The 16,295-nt window shown below is 43.5% G+C and overlaps 1 protein-coding gene across 3 annotated transcripts in view; it reads left to right on the top strand.

Moving 5' to 3' along the window:
- Positions 1-16,295, top strand: part of fam184ab (family with sequence similarity 184 member Ab) — a 183,257-nt gene that overhangs the window by 91,469 nt on the left and 75,493 nt on the right. For all 3 annotated transcript variants that reach the window (XM_069657630.1, XM_069657631.1, XM_069657632.1), the window contains exons 10-12: positions 11,432-11,554; positions 13,973-14,134; positions 15,417-15,538. In XM_069657630.1, the coding sequence (XP_069513731.1) occupies positions 11,432-11,554; positions 13,973-14,134; positions 15,417-15,538 (407 nt within the window). The remainder of the gene's footprint in view (positions 1-11,431; positions 11,555-13,972; positions 14,135-15,416; positions 15,539-16,295) is intronic.

Consider the following 16,295-nt stretch of genomic DNA (forward strand, 5'->3'; position numbering starts at 1 on the left):
GCTACCAAACTCCATTCGGTCCGCAGAGTCCCTTTCACCTTTAAGAAGAAGCTGAAGGCCCAGCTCTTTATGAACACCTCTGCACTTAATGATGATGATGATGATGGTATTGACATTGTTGTTGATGATGATGGAGAAAAACATACTTCTATCCCCCCCTGTGCGTTGCCTCTGTGCACTGCCTGTCGGCACCTGTGTGCGATCACACTTGAAGCCGTTTGTTGGCACTTACAGACTTTGCTCCCTCCTGTCTTGATCCTTGCTTGAGTTGTTTTAACTCTCAGATGAACAAAAGCTGAATGAAATTGTAACATTGTAAAGAGAGAAAGGTTCAACACCCTGAGACTGAGAGTTTTCTCTTTGTTTCATGCAAAAAAAAAGGGTCACATGTTTCAGGGAATGCACCGATTCACTGACTGGATCGATCTATTAAAGGAGCAGTTCACCCCTGGAAAAAGCCACTGTCAGTCAAAGCTGGTGTTCTCTGTAAACGATAGAAGCAATAATATTTGAAAATGGCGCCGTAGCTGGTGGTGGTTTCGCCCATTCTACATTCCTAAAACACCCAGCGTGCATTGCGCCCCTCCCTCTGAAAGGAACGGCCCAGCGAGAGACGCTGGAGTGAAATACTACTGTTTTCCAGCCAAGGACATTGATCGGCTCAGAGCGGTACAGAATCCGAAATACAACAAGAATATACCGGTGGATCGTCTAAAAAATCTTCAAGTCTGCAGTCTACATTTCAAACCTGACGATTCTGAACGAGACATGACATCGGAGGCGGGCCTAGATTGAGGAAGTGGAGTTTAGCGAGCTCCCTGGCCTCCGCCAGATGACGCATTTCACGTAGTCTGGCGGAGGTTTTCCAGGGCCCGTTGGAGAAGAGGATAGCGTCCTCCAAAAGCACAAAGCGAAATTGCATTTTTCTCCTACCATAATGGCATTAGCTCCCCATAACAGCATGATAGGACTGAGGTTGAAAATTGATGAGCTGGCCCTTTAAAGGTGAAATGACTTAAGGGTTATAGCATTTTCAATAGAAGACACCAGAGAGACTTAATGTGTCGTTTATTTGCCTTCCAGCTTAACCATACATCTCGCACACACTGTTCAATATCTGAGTGTGCTTTTAAGAAAGCATCATTTTTACCTTTTACTTCAAAAAAAGAGCAATCATATCCAAAATGAACGCGCTGTTACTTTAAAAATATCGATCCGCTCTTCCCTGCAGGACAAAAATGAGTCAGTGGAGCTGAAGCCGGTGCCAGTCACACACAGTCTGTGACAAAGAAACAAAGATTGTGTTTAAAGCCCAGAGTGGGACCCAGAACACTCTGAAATTCAATCTTTATTCTCATGACTGTAATCACTCATGTCTGAATCATCTGATATCATGTCAGCAGGAGCAGAAACAGCATCAATTATCAGCTGTGTGACTCACTGAACAAGAGGCTCCTTTAACACTCTCTGCACAGGGTGGTATAAAGTGCACACATTGATCTTAAAGTCTAAATTAAACATCACACATGCACATAAGGAGTGACAGGAGCTCATGCACCTGCAGAACAATCCGCACTTTGTGTAGATTTTCCATAGACTGAAATACATCAAACAGGCTTCTAACAGTGACTAAGAAACTGGCAAACTCAAAGGAGGAAATGCAGCCTACAGACGTGGGAGCTGTTTTATATTTATCCCATATAAATGTCATCTAGGACACCTCCAAGCTCACATAACCTGCGCTGGGTGAAATGTGAGCAACCTTTTCTGGAGGAGTGTTATAATCTAACAAAAAAAGAAAATTAATTCTGAATGAAAACAAAATTTGGAGATGTGGCAGCGCATGGGAGCAGCATCAGGCCGCCCGATGAGTCACACAGGTGGTAAGACGCTCCTCATGCTCTTAACGTGCTATTTTTGGGGCGATGCTAAAAGTGCTACGCCTCCTGTTCAGGCACGAACGCATTCAGCTGCTTTAGCGTGCCATTGTTCAGGAGACAATACGATGCTAATTAGATTAACACGCTTCCTACACATGTGAGGAAGAGAGGGGACGCTCCGTTCAAGAAGGTGTTTGGTAGAAGTTGTGTAAAAATGTGTGCAGGAAATGACTTCTTCTGTGGCACATATTTCAATTTTTGCCACTTAAATTTACTGTGAGGAGTTTAACCGATTATGAAACAATAAAGTATGCATCTATATGAAGTATAAAATCTAACCAGACCATCAGTGGGAAGATTGATGTTTCTATATTTCCCTTTAATGCCAATCATTGCTGTAATCAGGTCAAATCTCAACAAAGACCAAAAGAGTCCGTCTACATTTTCCCCAAGCAAAGGTCGGCTGCATGTGGTACTATCACCAAGTGAAAGGAAGCAAGAGGAGATTTTGCTTATGAGAACATGCAGGCATGCACAGGGCAGAAAGAACTAAGGTACAGAGGAAGAACAACAAGATTAGATCAACACCTAGTACGTGGCTGACCGTGTCAGGTCAATGTGCGCTTTTGCAGGCAATGTGTGTCAAGGACTGTCCTTATGAGGCCGATGGCAACGTGTTTGAAAGCAGGTGCGTCCTGTGGACATAGGTGAGGACAGCAGAGGAGCAGCCCTGCCTACTCCCCAAACAAAGTCTCCAGAGCCGTATAGACAGAGAGTCGCGTCAGTGGAGGTCCAATATGCTCCATGATCTGCCACTGGGATGTCGCAACTCTCTCTCTCTACAGCTCTGAAAGTACCGTCACTCACTCATGTACAGACCTGTGTGTAAGGCTGACCCCGGCGGTCAGCCAAAAAGACAACAGTGATAGAGTCAACTTTGGTCTCAAACTGATCCTGAACTTGCCCTTCTGCTCCGAGACTTGTCGGTTATATTTCTGAAATTCATGCAGAACATGGCTGTGTGCAGTGTGTACGGTATAGTACAGTCCGTGGATGCTACATAAGGGGTAATGTAGGGAAAGGTGTGTCCATCCATCCATCCATCCATCCGTTATCTATACTGCCTATCCTGGTCAGGGTTGGGGGGGGATGGAGCCTATGCCAGCTGTCATTGGGTGAGAAGCGAGGTTACACCCTGGACTGATCACCTGTCAATCACAGGGCTGACACACAGAGACAGACAACCTTTCACGCTCACACTCACACCTACGGGCAATTTTAGAGTCACCAATGAACCTAACGAGCATGTCTTTGGACTGAAAGCCGGAGTACCTGAAGGGAACCCACACATGCAAACTCCACACAGAAAGGCCCACTACCTCCGAACCGGGATTCAAACCAGGAACCTTCCAGCTGCTGAAAAAAAAACCTTATTGTTACACATCCTGCACACAGCTGTGTTTAAAGAAGAAAAATAACAACCAAAGTACTTCAGATCTTTCTTCACTTGCTGTTCAAACAGACGCACTCCAGCGTGATCAAGATTTTTCCAACACCCGCTGTTCTGATTTGTCCAAAGGGGCCACCAAATTAAAATTCCTTACAGCTGTTTTAAAATACCAACTTTCATAATTTTAGTGAATTAAGGCAAAATGACTAACCGTACCTAAGTATTTATATCAGGCACCAACATCTGTCGGGACCCTTCAGTTTAAATGAATAGCCCTGCCTGTTCTCTGATGACATATCCTGCACATTAAACTGTAAGTGGAGAGAATAAAGTCACTCAAGGAATCAAAATTAGGACAAAATTATGTGACGGTGAAAGAGATTGATGTGGGCGAGGCTGAGGGATGGGACTAAGGCAGCAGACCTGTGTGTGTGTGTGTGTGTGTGTGTGTGTGTGTGTGTGTGTGTGTGTGTGTGTGTGTGTGTGAGGGGGGTGTTTCTAAAACTTGAAGCATAAATATTTCACCGCTCCTTACTTAGCGCAGAGTGTGGCCGTCCTAGCAGGGTGAAGCTCATACATACAGTATACACCTTCTTCTTAGATGGCGCTTTCACGCTGCTTGTCTGCTGCATATTCCCTGCTATGTATTTTTACTCCATCCCCCTTTTTTAGCTCTCGGGAGGAACACGAGGGTTTCTGTGTTTGAAGCGGAGAGGCTCATCCTTCCTGCTCAGCTGGAGCGACTTCAGCAGGAGCGGGTTTAGGAGCAAATGTGAATTTCTCTTGAAGGAACTTCAAAGGAAACAGCTGATTCATATCTTCAGTGTTGCTGTGATCGTGAACATTTCACCCTTGTTATTTTTAACAAGAGGGGCTAAAAATCTAAGTTTCAAAAAAGGTGACGTATCCTGGAAATGCACGAGGACCACTCTGCATTGAAACCCTTTAACTCTGCAGGAAAACAAACTCTTTTTCTCTGCAGTAACGTCTTCAGCTGTGTCACAACAAACATTTGATATTTTCAATTATGTGTTGTTTTCAGCATTATTATGGTATCCTCTTTTACATGAAAAAAGATAAATAGGAACTCTTGAGCTTGATACAAAATAAACACAATAGGGTTTTAATAGTGACGATAATATTCATACATTTTTATTTTGATTCATGTTTAATTTATAAAATCCAACTTTCTTTTGTATTCACAGGTTAGAGAGTTAAAGAAATATTAAATTAGATGACCTGATGACCTCATGAAAGCTTAACCTGATTAATTTCTGACCTCTTGTTCTGCAGATGTTAAACACGCATTTTATCCCATTTATATTCAAAAGTTGGTTTGGATCAAAGTTCATCTTGACTAAAGTTTTCTCTTAACTTGTGTGCACATGTGCTCTAAAACCACCTGCTGCAACTAATGAAAAACAGAACGTATGTAGCCAACCTGTTCAGAATCAGATCAAGTTTATTGCTAAGTAGGTTTACACACACGAGGAATTTGACTTGGTTTTTTTGAAATAAGTCAAAAGCTATAAAACAGTAGTACTCCTCCTGTCAGGGACTCTAAATAGAATAAGATAAAAAAAAATAGAAATAAATGTGAAACTTTAACATGTAATATTAAGATAAGCTCAGCATATTTAGTTTTCTTAAACACACAGGAAGCTGTTGTACGACGTTCAGTGATGCTAGATACAAATATGTGCTTAAAGCTCCTGTGAGAAGTTAAGTGAAATTAATTCTGATGACTCTATATGAGCTACAAAAGCAAACCAGGCCATCAGCGACGAGATTGATTATTGCTATATAATTATTTTTAATGCTTAGCGTGCGTCCCATGTACAGAGGCTACGGTCCTCGATGCAGCAACCCCGGGTTCGACTCCCACCCTCGGAGTCATCCCCACTTTCTCTTCCCCTGCTTCCGATGCTCTCCACTGTCCCGTCTCTTTCAATAAAGCTAAAGCTAGCGAGCTAGTTGCACAAATATGGCAGAGAAGGGTAGCTGATTGTTGACAGTGATGCTCTTTTCTTTTGGTTGAGCACCATCTGGAAGGTGCTGCACGTTCATTTGTTTTCTGGCAGTTGCATTTTTACATTTGCTGGTTTCTCTGAAGCTGCCTACCCCCGCTATCACTGACTCTTTTTGTGCTGCTGTATTAGTACAGTATCTATTGTAATATGACTGCATTGCAATAACATGGATTATCCCTGATATGAAATTTAAATTTACAGTGACTTTAATTTATATTCTGTAAATACAGCTGCTGGTATATACAGGTACAGTCTGTAGTAATAGATAGGTGTGATATATACTGCAGTAGTAACTGTTCTTTTGCACTTCTCAAGAGCAGAACATCACCGCACTGCCTCACAATAAAAATGAATAAGGCATGAGACATAAATTACAGATTAAAGAAGAGTAAAAACACCATGAAATATAAATACAGGAACTGAATAAAGTATCACACCAAGGCGAATTAAAGCGATGTATCAGCTCTGACTTATGACTTAATTAAAGAGATAATAGAGTTCCAAAGTTTAGGAGCCCTAACCTCAGAAGAATCGTCTTTATTACAGATATTAATACAAGATTATATTGTTTTAATAGACTCCAGCGATCTTCTCTACAAGTCTACTTTTATTTTCAAACCGACTGCAGCTCCTCGCAGATCAAATACGCTCTCCCTCTCGTGCTCGGTGTTCAAACGGTACCAAAAACCCAAACCCTGGCATCACGCCGCGTCGTGCATCTGATGTGAGACAGTGAGATCGCCCCCTAGGATTACTACCCCGGCTGTGGGACTTGTTTAATGAGCCTGAGGTCTCGCTGTTCCAAACCACAGCCTACCACTAATTTGACTGCAGCAGAGGCACACAGATCCAGCAGCCGCCCGAAATAGCCTCATGATGATGCCTAATCTCCACAGAGGCCGTTATTCCAGTCGCACACGGCCATGTGAAAGCAAGTGATCAAGTATTCTCTTGCATCAAAGTTGCATAATGAGGACGTGTTTTAAATGATACTCCACCGCTGACAGCTACATTAAGAGAAGAGCCCTATGCATTTCCATAGGTATTAGACATGCTTCCACATGCAGTCCTCCTCCTCTCTGGCCTTGTGTGATTTCCATGCTCTCACATTTCCTCCCACTGTGTTCTCACATGCACAATAACTTGCCTTTGTGGCTCTTGATTATGCTGCCGGTGCCGGTGCAGAAATGTCCAGATTGAAAGAGTGACGGGGCGGAGGCAGCGCTCATCGCCGCTCCACTTTTACATCTTCTCTGTAAAATCACAGGGCGGACTGACGAGAGGAAAAGCCTCCTTATCCGCCTGTTTCTCGTCACTTGATTCTTTTGTCTGATCAGAGTCTCATCACGTCCAGTTAATCATCTTTTCTTTCTTCACCTCCGTTCTTTTATCACTTTAAATTGTAATGAGGGCCGTCTGTGTGATGGCTGGGTTAGGAATTTAAATGAATTGGTCTGCAGGTCCTCGGTCTCGCCCCCCGTATCGAGCGGCGAGGTATGACAGGAATCCTGATGTGTCGTATCAGATTCTCCTCATCTGTTTTTCTCTGTTTCAGGACCAACTATCGAGAACAATATGACTGATGAACGATGGTTTACAGTAGATTCTGGTGTGTGAAGTACATGTTTGATAATACAGTGTCAGGAGACAGGACTAGAGAGAGGTTGCAAATTCACCTTTTGTCCTGCAGAGAATGATCACTGTTAGGAAACCTCTCTTTTAATTCCTCCCGGACCGAAGAGATCTCAGAGCGGAGACTGGAGGACAAAGAGTCCATTTTCCCAAAAATGTCATCTTTCACGGAGTCCGTCATGGCGTTGAGTGTGATATCAGCATTAGCTTCATCCACATGTTGAGCAGCCGTAGGTAAGGCTTTGTGTCAGGGTTTGCGGTAAAACCAAAAAGGTGAGGACCCAGATGCAGACTTAGATACTTATTTATTTAAACAAAAAGGCAGAAAGCAAAACAAAAGGCTTACTCATATGAGGAATCCAAGGGGGGCAGGCAAACAAAATCCAAGGGTAAAAGGTCCAACAGAAGTAATCCAAATAAAACAGAAGGTGAAAAATCCAAGGAACACTGAGATCACAGAGAATATAAGGATGCATGGACAGGCGACAAAACTCCAGAGGAAGGACGACAACGAACTAGCACCAGGACAAGGGAAGACAAAGACTAAATACACAGGGGAGGTGAAACTAATCGGGCACAGGTGAGACAATCAAGGGAGCAGGTGAAAACAATAAGGGCAGGGCACATAATCCAACACACAAAGGCAGGAAGTAAAACAAGACAAAACAAACATAGGGCAAGAACTACAAAATAAAACAGGAAACAGTTAAACCAAACTCAGGACTGTGACAGCAGAACTCAAGGAGACAATCTCTAGTCAATGAAACACAAATGAATTACATAACTAAACAAGACTAAATCAAGACAAGAACACAGAATGAACTAAATACAAAACTAAACAATAAGAACTCATGACACTTTGCCGCGGCCTCCTTTCTGTGGTTGGGTCGTTCTGGATGGTGCAGGTCACATACAATGACTTTAAGGTGTAACTTCTAAGTATTCTCACTATATCTGAACAAAACTGTGCATAACATGTTTAAATTAAGTCACATATTCAGGAGCAACGGGGAAACACGTCTTACATCCTTGGTGCTCCACAGCGCCCCCTCAGGAAACCTCTCACACAACAATCACTTGAACCTCAGGGAGAAAAGGGGAGGAAGCCGGTGTCCTGGAGGGAACCCAAGCATGCACGGGGAGAACATGGAGACTCCACACAGAAAGGCCCACTATACGTCTGAACCGAGATTGAAACTAGCAACCTTTGAGCTGTGAGGCGACAGCGCTAACATCTGCACCACCATGCGTCAGGGAATATCACCACACCCCACATTTTGTTTCTGCTCTATGAAGCATTTTATTAATTTTTTTGGCATTTTATGCATTTATTGAAAGAGACAGGACAGTGTATTGTGTCGGAAACAGGGGAAGAGAGAGTGGGGATGGCACGCGGCAGGGGGCCGAGTGTGGAAGTTGATGCTGCCACATCGAGGACTGGAGCCTCTGTATATGGGACACGCGATTGAACCGCTGAGCTGAACCGGCGCCCAGCCTTTTAAAGTAAAACAGGCAGCTGTTTTCCACAACAATGACAGGAAAACTCAAAGAAAGCGACTGTAGGCTTCCTGCCAAGCACCAAACAGCAGTCAAGTTAACGCTGAGTATTCAGCAAGCTAGAGAGACTGAAAACATCTCCAAGTGGAGGCTTATGTTTCTCTGCTGAGCTAACACAACATATTATTGCATTGTATATTATGTCACTTGTGTCTTTATAGTTTGCTTTTCTGCACCCAAACCCAAAACAATAATTATTGAAGCAGAGTTAAGCATAGATTGACGACCGTGGAGGGTAAAACAATGCTCTCTGTTTTCCTCGAACTGAGTAAGCGACGCAGAAGAAGAGAAGTTCTTTGTCCAGATTGTTTTGCCTGAAACCAATTTCAACAACAGATTCACAAGCGAGCGAAAAAGTGTTAAGAAAAGGCCTTGGAAGAACTGTGTACGCAGGAGGCTTTGGGCGGACAGTAGACCGCAGAGATCATCATGTAGCTTGGGGTTTCAGCGTGGCCTGGAGGTTGGATGGTGCCGGCCCATTCTTGGCCTCTTTCGGGCTGCATGAGTGAACTGACTTGTGAGTGTTTGAAAAAAAGGCCCCTGAGCCATTGGAAGGTTTTATTTCAAACAAATTCCCAAACATGACAAACTGTGATTTCTTTGTGCTTTATTGCACCAAACTAACACATTAATTCTATCATCAGTCGCTTGTTTTGGAGAGGAACAGATCTCACACTTATTATCCTGCCAGCAGAAAAACTCTCACCGCCGTGTGACCCCTGAAGCGGCTGCTCCAATACAAGATGCCATGGAGCATTAAACATGAATTACTGTCATTTTTCACTCTTTCTTCCATTCAGGTGCATTTTTTGTGACGTTTTCTATCATCTTTATGGAACTCTGTCACAGAAATCAATGCAGTGAATGTGTTTTTTACAGCATTACAAACTCCAGCCTCCTGCGTAATGAATGATGGCGCCGAATTTCATTTGACATTACAGCAATTTCCCTCCGCTCTAATTGTCCTTGGAAAGCAGCAATCATTGAACACTATAACAGAAATCGTTCCCCATTCATCAGCGCGCATAATAAGCTTTATTCTTGTAACGATGCTACAGCTCTGTCTCTCCTCTCTGTCAAGGACAATGACAGTGTTTGAAGCGTTTTTAGGAATTGGTTCGTATGGATGCTGTGACTGTAATGTGGAACAAAGAGGAGCAAGGGAGGGAAGTTCATGATCTGCACAAATAAAGTGAGGAAATATTGTTATGCACCAAAACAGCCATAACATTATGACCACCTGCCTAATATTGTGCAGGTCCCCCTTTTGCCACCAAATCATCCCTGACCCATCGAGGCATGGACTCCACTAGACGTCTGAAGGTGTGCTGAGGTATCTGGCACCAAGACGTCAGCAGCAGATCCTTTAAGTCCTGTAAGTTGCGAGGTGGGGCCTCCATGGATCGGACTTGTTTGTCCAGCACATCCCACGGACGCTCCATTGGATTGAGATCCGGGGAATTCGGTGTGGATCGGACCACATGGGCCAGCCTTCGCTACCCATGCACATCAATGAGCCTTGGCCACCCATGACCCTGTTGCCAGTTGACTGGTTTTCCTTCCTTGGACCACTTTTGGTTGTGACCACTGCAGACCGTGGAGCTGCAGTTTTGGAGACGCTCTGACCCAGTCATCTAGCCATCACCCTTCGGCCCTTGCCAAAGTCGCTCACATCCTTACACCCATTTTTCCTGCTTCATCAACTTCAAGGACAAAGTGTTCACTTGCTCTCTAACATATCCCACCCACTGAGAGCAGCCATTGTAACCAGATAATCAACTCTATTCCCTTCACCTGTCAGTGGTCATAATGTTATGGCTGATCTGTGAAACAGTTGGGAAATCCCTCTCAGATTTGTTCAGTCTGTGTTTAAGTAAATATTCTCTCTCTTCTGCATCATAATGAAAAGCTTGAGCCGCTAAGACGTCCACTTCCTGTTTTAAGCCATGCCAGCAGCATGTATACGTGTCAGTCTGTCGAACCATCACTTTGCTGTGTTTCAACCATCGTTATCTTCCCCCGGGGTTCGGAACTTTTGGATTAACTTATTGTGTTTCTTCTGCTGGGACCAGGGTCTAAATTAAGTTCCACAATTGATATTTTACAAGGAGTAAAGTAACTTTTGGGATATGGCTTGTAGCACTACGAATTTCAACTCCAATGGAGTTACGAATGAAAGAATAGACTGATGGACAGTCAACGAAGTCCAGGCTCTATTGACCATTTATCCTCGGGACAAAATCAACTACCTGTTGTTGCAGTGTCACACAAAAAATGCTTATATGGCGTCATCGTTGTGCGCAAAAATGACTTGTTTTTTTCAGCAGACAACGTTGCCTGGTCGTCACAGATGTTTGCTCAAAGTACCGCTATGCCAAATTGCAGAAGAGCTGCTAGCATGGCTCGAGATTCTGACGTGTTTAACTGTGGTTTGCAGGCGTTCATATTGATAGAAAACTATGTTCAACATCCTGCTTTGATTCGGCACGACTTGGAGTAAAACTAATTAAGCGTGACTTGACTTCATACGACTCGTTCGACACAATAAGGTTACAGTGCTTCATAAAATCCTGGTTGCTCTTTAAAATGTGGAGAGGTGAAAGCATCGTCTTGCTGTTTGGCCTCGATCTGCTTTTAATAAGATTTTTATCAGAATCATGAATAATTTCAGCCACCTTTGACTCGTCACTTTCAGACATCCTATTATCTGGATGACTGAGAATCTTCATAGATGTATAAAACACCATGAATACTAATGAAATGTTACTTGGCTTCCAATAAAGAAGATCATAAATTAGCTGGTCATGGACGTGAACTGTTTCTTGTGGCTTTTTTTATGGCTCATCTACTGACAGATTTGTGTGTCCGATTGGTTTCCACAGGAGCTGGAGCAGCAGTTTGAGAGGGAGCGCCTCTCACTGGAGGAGCAGAAGACGCTTCTCAGGCAGCAGCTGGACGAGCTGGGGGAGGAGCTGAGCGCCAAACTCACCGCAGCCAATGAGGAGGTGGGACATCTTGAGCTTAAAACGTCCTTTATGGTGTATTAATGGTAGATCAGTCAAAGGTTAAAGGTTACAAACAATCACACTTTTTAATTTGTGGTAGCTCAATCAGGAGAGACTTATTTTACAAGGTGAGAAGTCTTTGGCGTCTGGACTCTACAGGGAGATATGGTGATGCAAGGGTGTCGGCCCCGAGCAGCAGCAAGATAGATCTCCCATGGAGTCCAGACACTGGTGGTGGAGGTGTTTGCTGATGATGTCATCTCAAGCTGATGGGATGATGAAGACTGGGCGGTGATGGGGAGGTGGAGGGTCGAGCAGAGAGTAGCCATATTTAAAAAGACAATATGATAGGCTAACAATGAGGGTGTGCTGCAGTGCTATTGGACAGATGAGACCAGGTGATGAGAGCAGCTGATGAGTGCAGGAACATACGAGGAAGGGGAGCAGAATGGCATGAGAACAATAGAACCACCATGCACAATATAGCTTCCTGATTGAACTTACGCTAAAGCTATTTTTATTGCATGCACTGAAAACCAACATCAAGAAACTGCTTGTTTTTATGTCCAGAGTTCTTTCTTTCAAGACTGAGCACTCCAATGCCGACTGGAGCTTTTGGTTTTCATCACTAGACAGAGCCCGATGAGCTGTCTTGCTTTTGTAGGTGTTCAAATTTCCTCTTTTTATGAAACCTTTAGAGTATCTAGATCAGGAGGACCCACCGCCGCCTCCTGAATGATGAATCGCGACCCAAATTTCAGACGTTTTCAACCACTAAAATGTATTTAATGAAACATGGTGCAGTTTGGACCTGAGACAGAACGAAACATCACAGCGTGTCAACATCACAGAAGACATTTTTACATCCAACAGGAGGGAAAGCGCAGGTGTTTATAGCAGCATTAATGTTGGCTGTATTCCATTTAGCTGCCTCAATGTCATGGTCCTGGTTGTGTGCATGCTGACTGCCTGTCACCTTTCTCAGACACCTGAATGGAACAGAACCATCGCTAAAGATATTATTACCACCTGTGCTTGTCCTCCTGTTGGGTGTAAAAATGTCCGCTGTGAAAGAAGCCCATAATAGTCAACCAAAACGGTGGCAGTGCATGAGAGGAAAATATTCCCTTTACAGAAATATGCTTAAAACTGCAACATAAATGCAACCACTGCAGGGCTCATCAAGTTACAAGAATGTAGCTGTAGCTGGGATAAACCAATCAGGGGATACATGGAGTGTAACTAAATTACCCTTAACCATGTCCTTCAAAATAAAAGCGCAGCATCGACTCTTTGCTACACTTTTTTTTTCTTCCAAGCACACATCCGCGACCCACTGATAACAGCTCCATGGCCCACTTTTGGGTCCCGACCTCGAGCACCACGGATCTAGTCCATGTTAGCATTGAACTGAAAGCTGTGAAACTAAAATGGCGAGGTTGTTTGGCGAGGGAGTTCTTGGCTTCGCACATTTCACTTAAAAGATATGGTGAAAAGTTATTTCCAGTCATATTATAAGAGGAATAATGAGGTGAGGGTCACTTCATCTGTCTTAACATTCAAGTTTTCTTTGTGTAAAATAAACTGTAGACACCCAAACGTAGTCTGAAGTAAAAGCGATTTAATAACCCACATGTTGCAGAGTTTCTGAATGGCTTATAGCTTTCTAATTGTTTTATTGATGACAGTAATCCATTTAAACCCTCAGCACCAAGTCTTAAGTAATATATTCGAACATGACATTAACCACGACTGCTCGTGCTTCTTTGGAGAGCGTTTTAATAAAAGATTATTCAGCATAAAAAGCTCCGGTCGGCAGAATGCAAAGAGACGATGCACCAACACAAAGAGCATATCAGATGCTCCTCTAAGAAGTGTTTTATGTGCTTGTTGTACATATTTTTATTGCAGCTTTTAATGGTGGATGTTTCTGCATTTGAAGTTGTCGACCTTGTTCTGTGGTTTCACAGTTAGTGAGCGTATATGAGCCTCTCGGTTTGGGTGGTGCATGTTTGGTAAATGACGTGGAGTTTGCAAAGAGAGAGAAACAGAGTTTAGTTTAGTAACCCGTCACACGTTATTAGCTGCTGGTGTTTGTGCTCTTCATGCCAACTCCAAGTTGAACTTCACTTTTAACATGGAAGTAAATTAATATCTGATGCAAAGCAAAACTATGTTGCCACGTTGGCAGAAAGTGTTTGGGCCTAGCTCATTTAAAAATCAGACATAAAAATGGTTATTGAATGCATTTTTGATGGAAATTCCACCTCGCTGAGCATAAAATGCTGATGTAGTTTTAAGGCTGCTGCCAAACTGAGATACAGCCTGAAGTCTAACAGAGGAGAAGCTGTGAATATAGTATGCTTTCTTCGTCTAAGTCTTTCTTTCTGTCTGACTGTCTGTCTCTCCTCCCGGCAGGTGACTCGGCTGCAGCAGGAGGTGCAGCAGGGTGAGACAGACATCGGAACAGCTGAGGGACAGATCTCCACTCTGAAGGAGGCGCAGGACAAGCTGCTGGAGGAGCTGGACGCCACCAGGGCCCGACTGAGAGAGACCAGCAACCTGCTGACCGCACTGCAGGTGAGCACGAACAGACACGCGCACACGTTAGTTTGTACTGTGCGAGCAGGGAGAATCATTGGGCCTGTTTACACCTGGTATTAAGATGCGTACAGGTGCTTCAACTACAAGTGGACAGCTCTAAGAACAGGTGTGAATGCTCTCCAGATGCAAGGAGGACGCTTTAAGATCTGAATGTGTCCGATTGAAGGACCATCTACTCAACTGTCTGCAGAAGCGGAATAACATATGAAAGTGTGAAGCAACAAGAGGAAGGAAACTGTACAGTACACGTGAGACATGCTGTCTGATTTCCATTTTGGCCATCTGTTAAAAAACGACAGCAGATTTGATCAAATGCAAAAGATTTACAATGTTCCGTGCATTTGAGCAGAGAGGTGAGATTTGATCTCAAACAGGATGCATGTTAATGCCTGATTTAAACAGGACCCCGTAACCCCTTTTATCTTGCCTTCACAACAACAGGCATAACCTAAAACCTTAACGTAACCTTCATCTAAGTTGATTTCTAAACATTTAAACACAAAACCAGGTGTAATTATCAGAAGGTCCCTTTGAGAACTGAGGACCAGTCAAAATGTCCTCTCTTGGCACAAAGGTCCTCATTCTCAAGATCTGAGAATCTGGCAATAAGTATTGTTATCGCTTAAATTAACGTATTCATATTCGGAAGGGAATCAGGATCTTTTTCTCCATACCTTTATCACCTCCTTGCTGGCTCAGTGGTAGAGTCAGTCGTCTCTCAATCGAGAGGGGTTCGATCCCTGACTGCTGCACTCTACATGTGTCCTTGGGCAAGACACTGAACCCCAAATTGCTCCCAAAGGCATAACCATCAGGTATGAATGTGCATATATACTGACTGGCGATTGGCACTTGATTGCCATCAGTTTGTGAATGTGACATGTAGTGTAAAAGCTTTGAGTGGTCTGAAGACAAGAAGAGCGCTATATAAGTTACAACTTTGGCCTATAAAATGTCAGAAAATGACATTAAATAAAATCCCAACACAAAGCCCAAGAGCCCACTGTTGTGTTTGCCCATTTACTTTACCAACAACCCAAGATAAACCAGAATGGGCTTTTAAAGGGCTCACACCTCACCCTCTGCCAACAGCCAGCAAGACTCCAAAAGGATTTCATGCTCCGGACAATCCAAGAAGTTTTCAGAGACATCGGGCCTTAAGAACTGGACTCCTGTTAATGTTAGACCAAAATGGCACAATAACACTTCTCATTAAAACATATGTGTCTGTCTGTCTGTTCATCCGTCTGTCTCACAGGGAGAGTTGGAGACCCAAAAGCGACAGCATGAAGCCAAACTCATCACCACCAAAGAAGAAGAAAAACTTAAGATGGACAAGATGGCTCTGGAGCTGGAGCTCAAATGGACCGAAACACTGAGGTAGGTGTACGTGTGTGTGTGTGTGTGTGTGTGTGTGTGTGTGTGTGTGTGTGGGTAGGTGGGTGTGTGCCAGTGTATTCTAGGAAGGGAAGAGAGAGTATTACCCACTGTCCTTTTGTTGTCTTTTAACAAAGAGAGAGCATGAAATTAAGAATGGATGAGAAATGGAAGCCTTTCTGTTTCGCTATTTTTGTTTCTCACATTTACCAGAACGCACGCACACACACACAAACCCAGACGCACACACGCACAAACTCAGAGGTCATCTGGCTCACAAATTGACCGTGACAAAGCATTATCCTTGGAGGGCTCTGCAACTTCTCAGCTCAATCCAGTGTTAAAGCCCCCCAGCTCAAAGTCTCTGTTAACGTCTGCAGAGCGTTTGAAGTGCTTTTATTCAAAAACCTGAGAGAATGAGACGGACTGTTTTCAGGTGTGAACTGATGGTCTTTTCACACGGTGGAGTCGGCAGCCTCTAAATGACTCTATTAAACTTTATCTCAGCATTAAAAAGTCTCTTAATGCTCAAAACCACTTTTTTTACTGAAGTGAGTCTAATACTTTGATATCTTTCTATTGTTTCACATGATTTCCTTTGAGATGGGATCAATGTATTGACTTCTTAGTCTACTTGAATTCCCTCTGCCCCCTATAACATCAGTTGAAGACTAGCTACATTTACATCACTGCTCTTCGGCATCCATGACGACCTGGTATGAACTTTAAATCACAGGTGAACGAGAGGACATCCTTACAC

The sequence above is a fragment of the Semicossyphus pulcher genome, unplaced genomic scaffold (genome assembly GCF_022749685.1).
Source record: "Semicossyphus pulcher isolate SPU_LCO1_2020_fin unplaced genomic scaffold, fSemPul1.0.p SCAF_11, whole genome shotgun sequence".
NCBI lineage: Eukaryota > Metazoa > Chordata > Actinopteri > Labriformes > Labridae > Semicossyphus > Semicossyphus pulcher.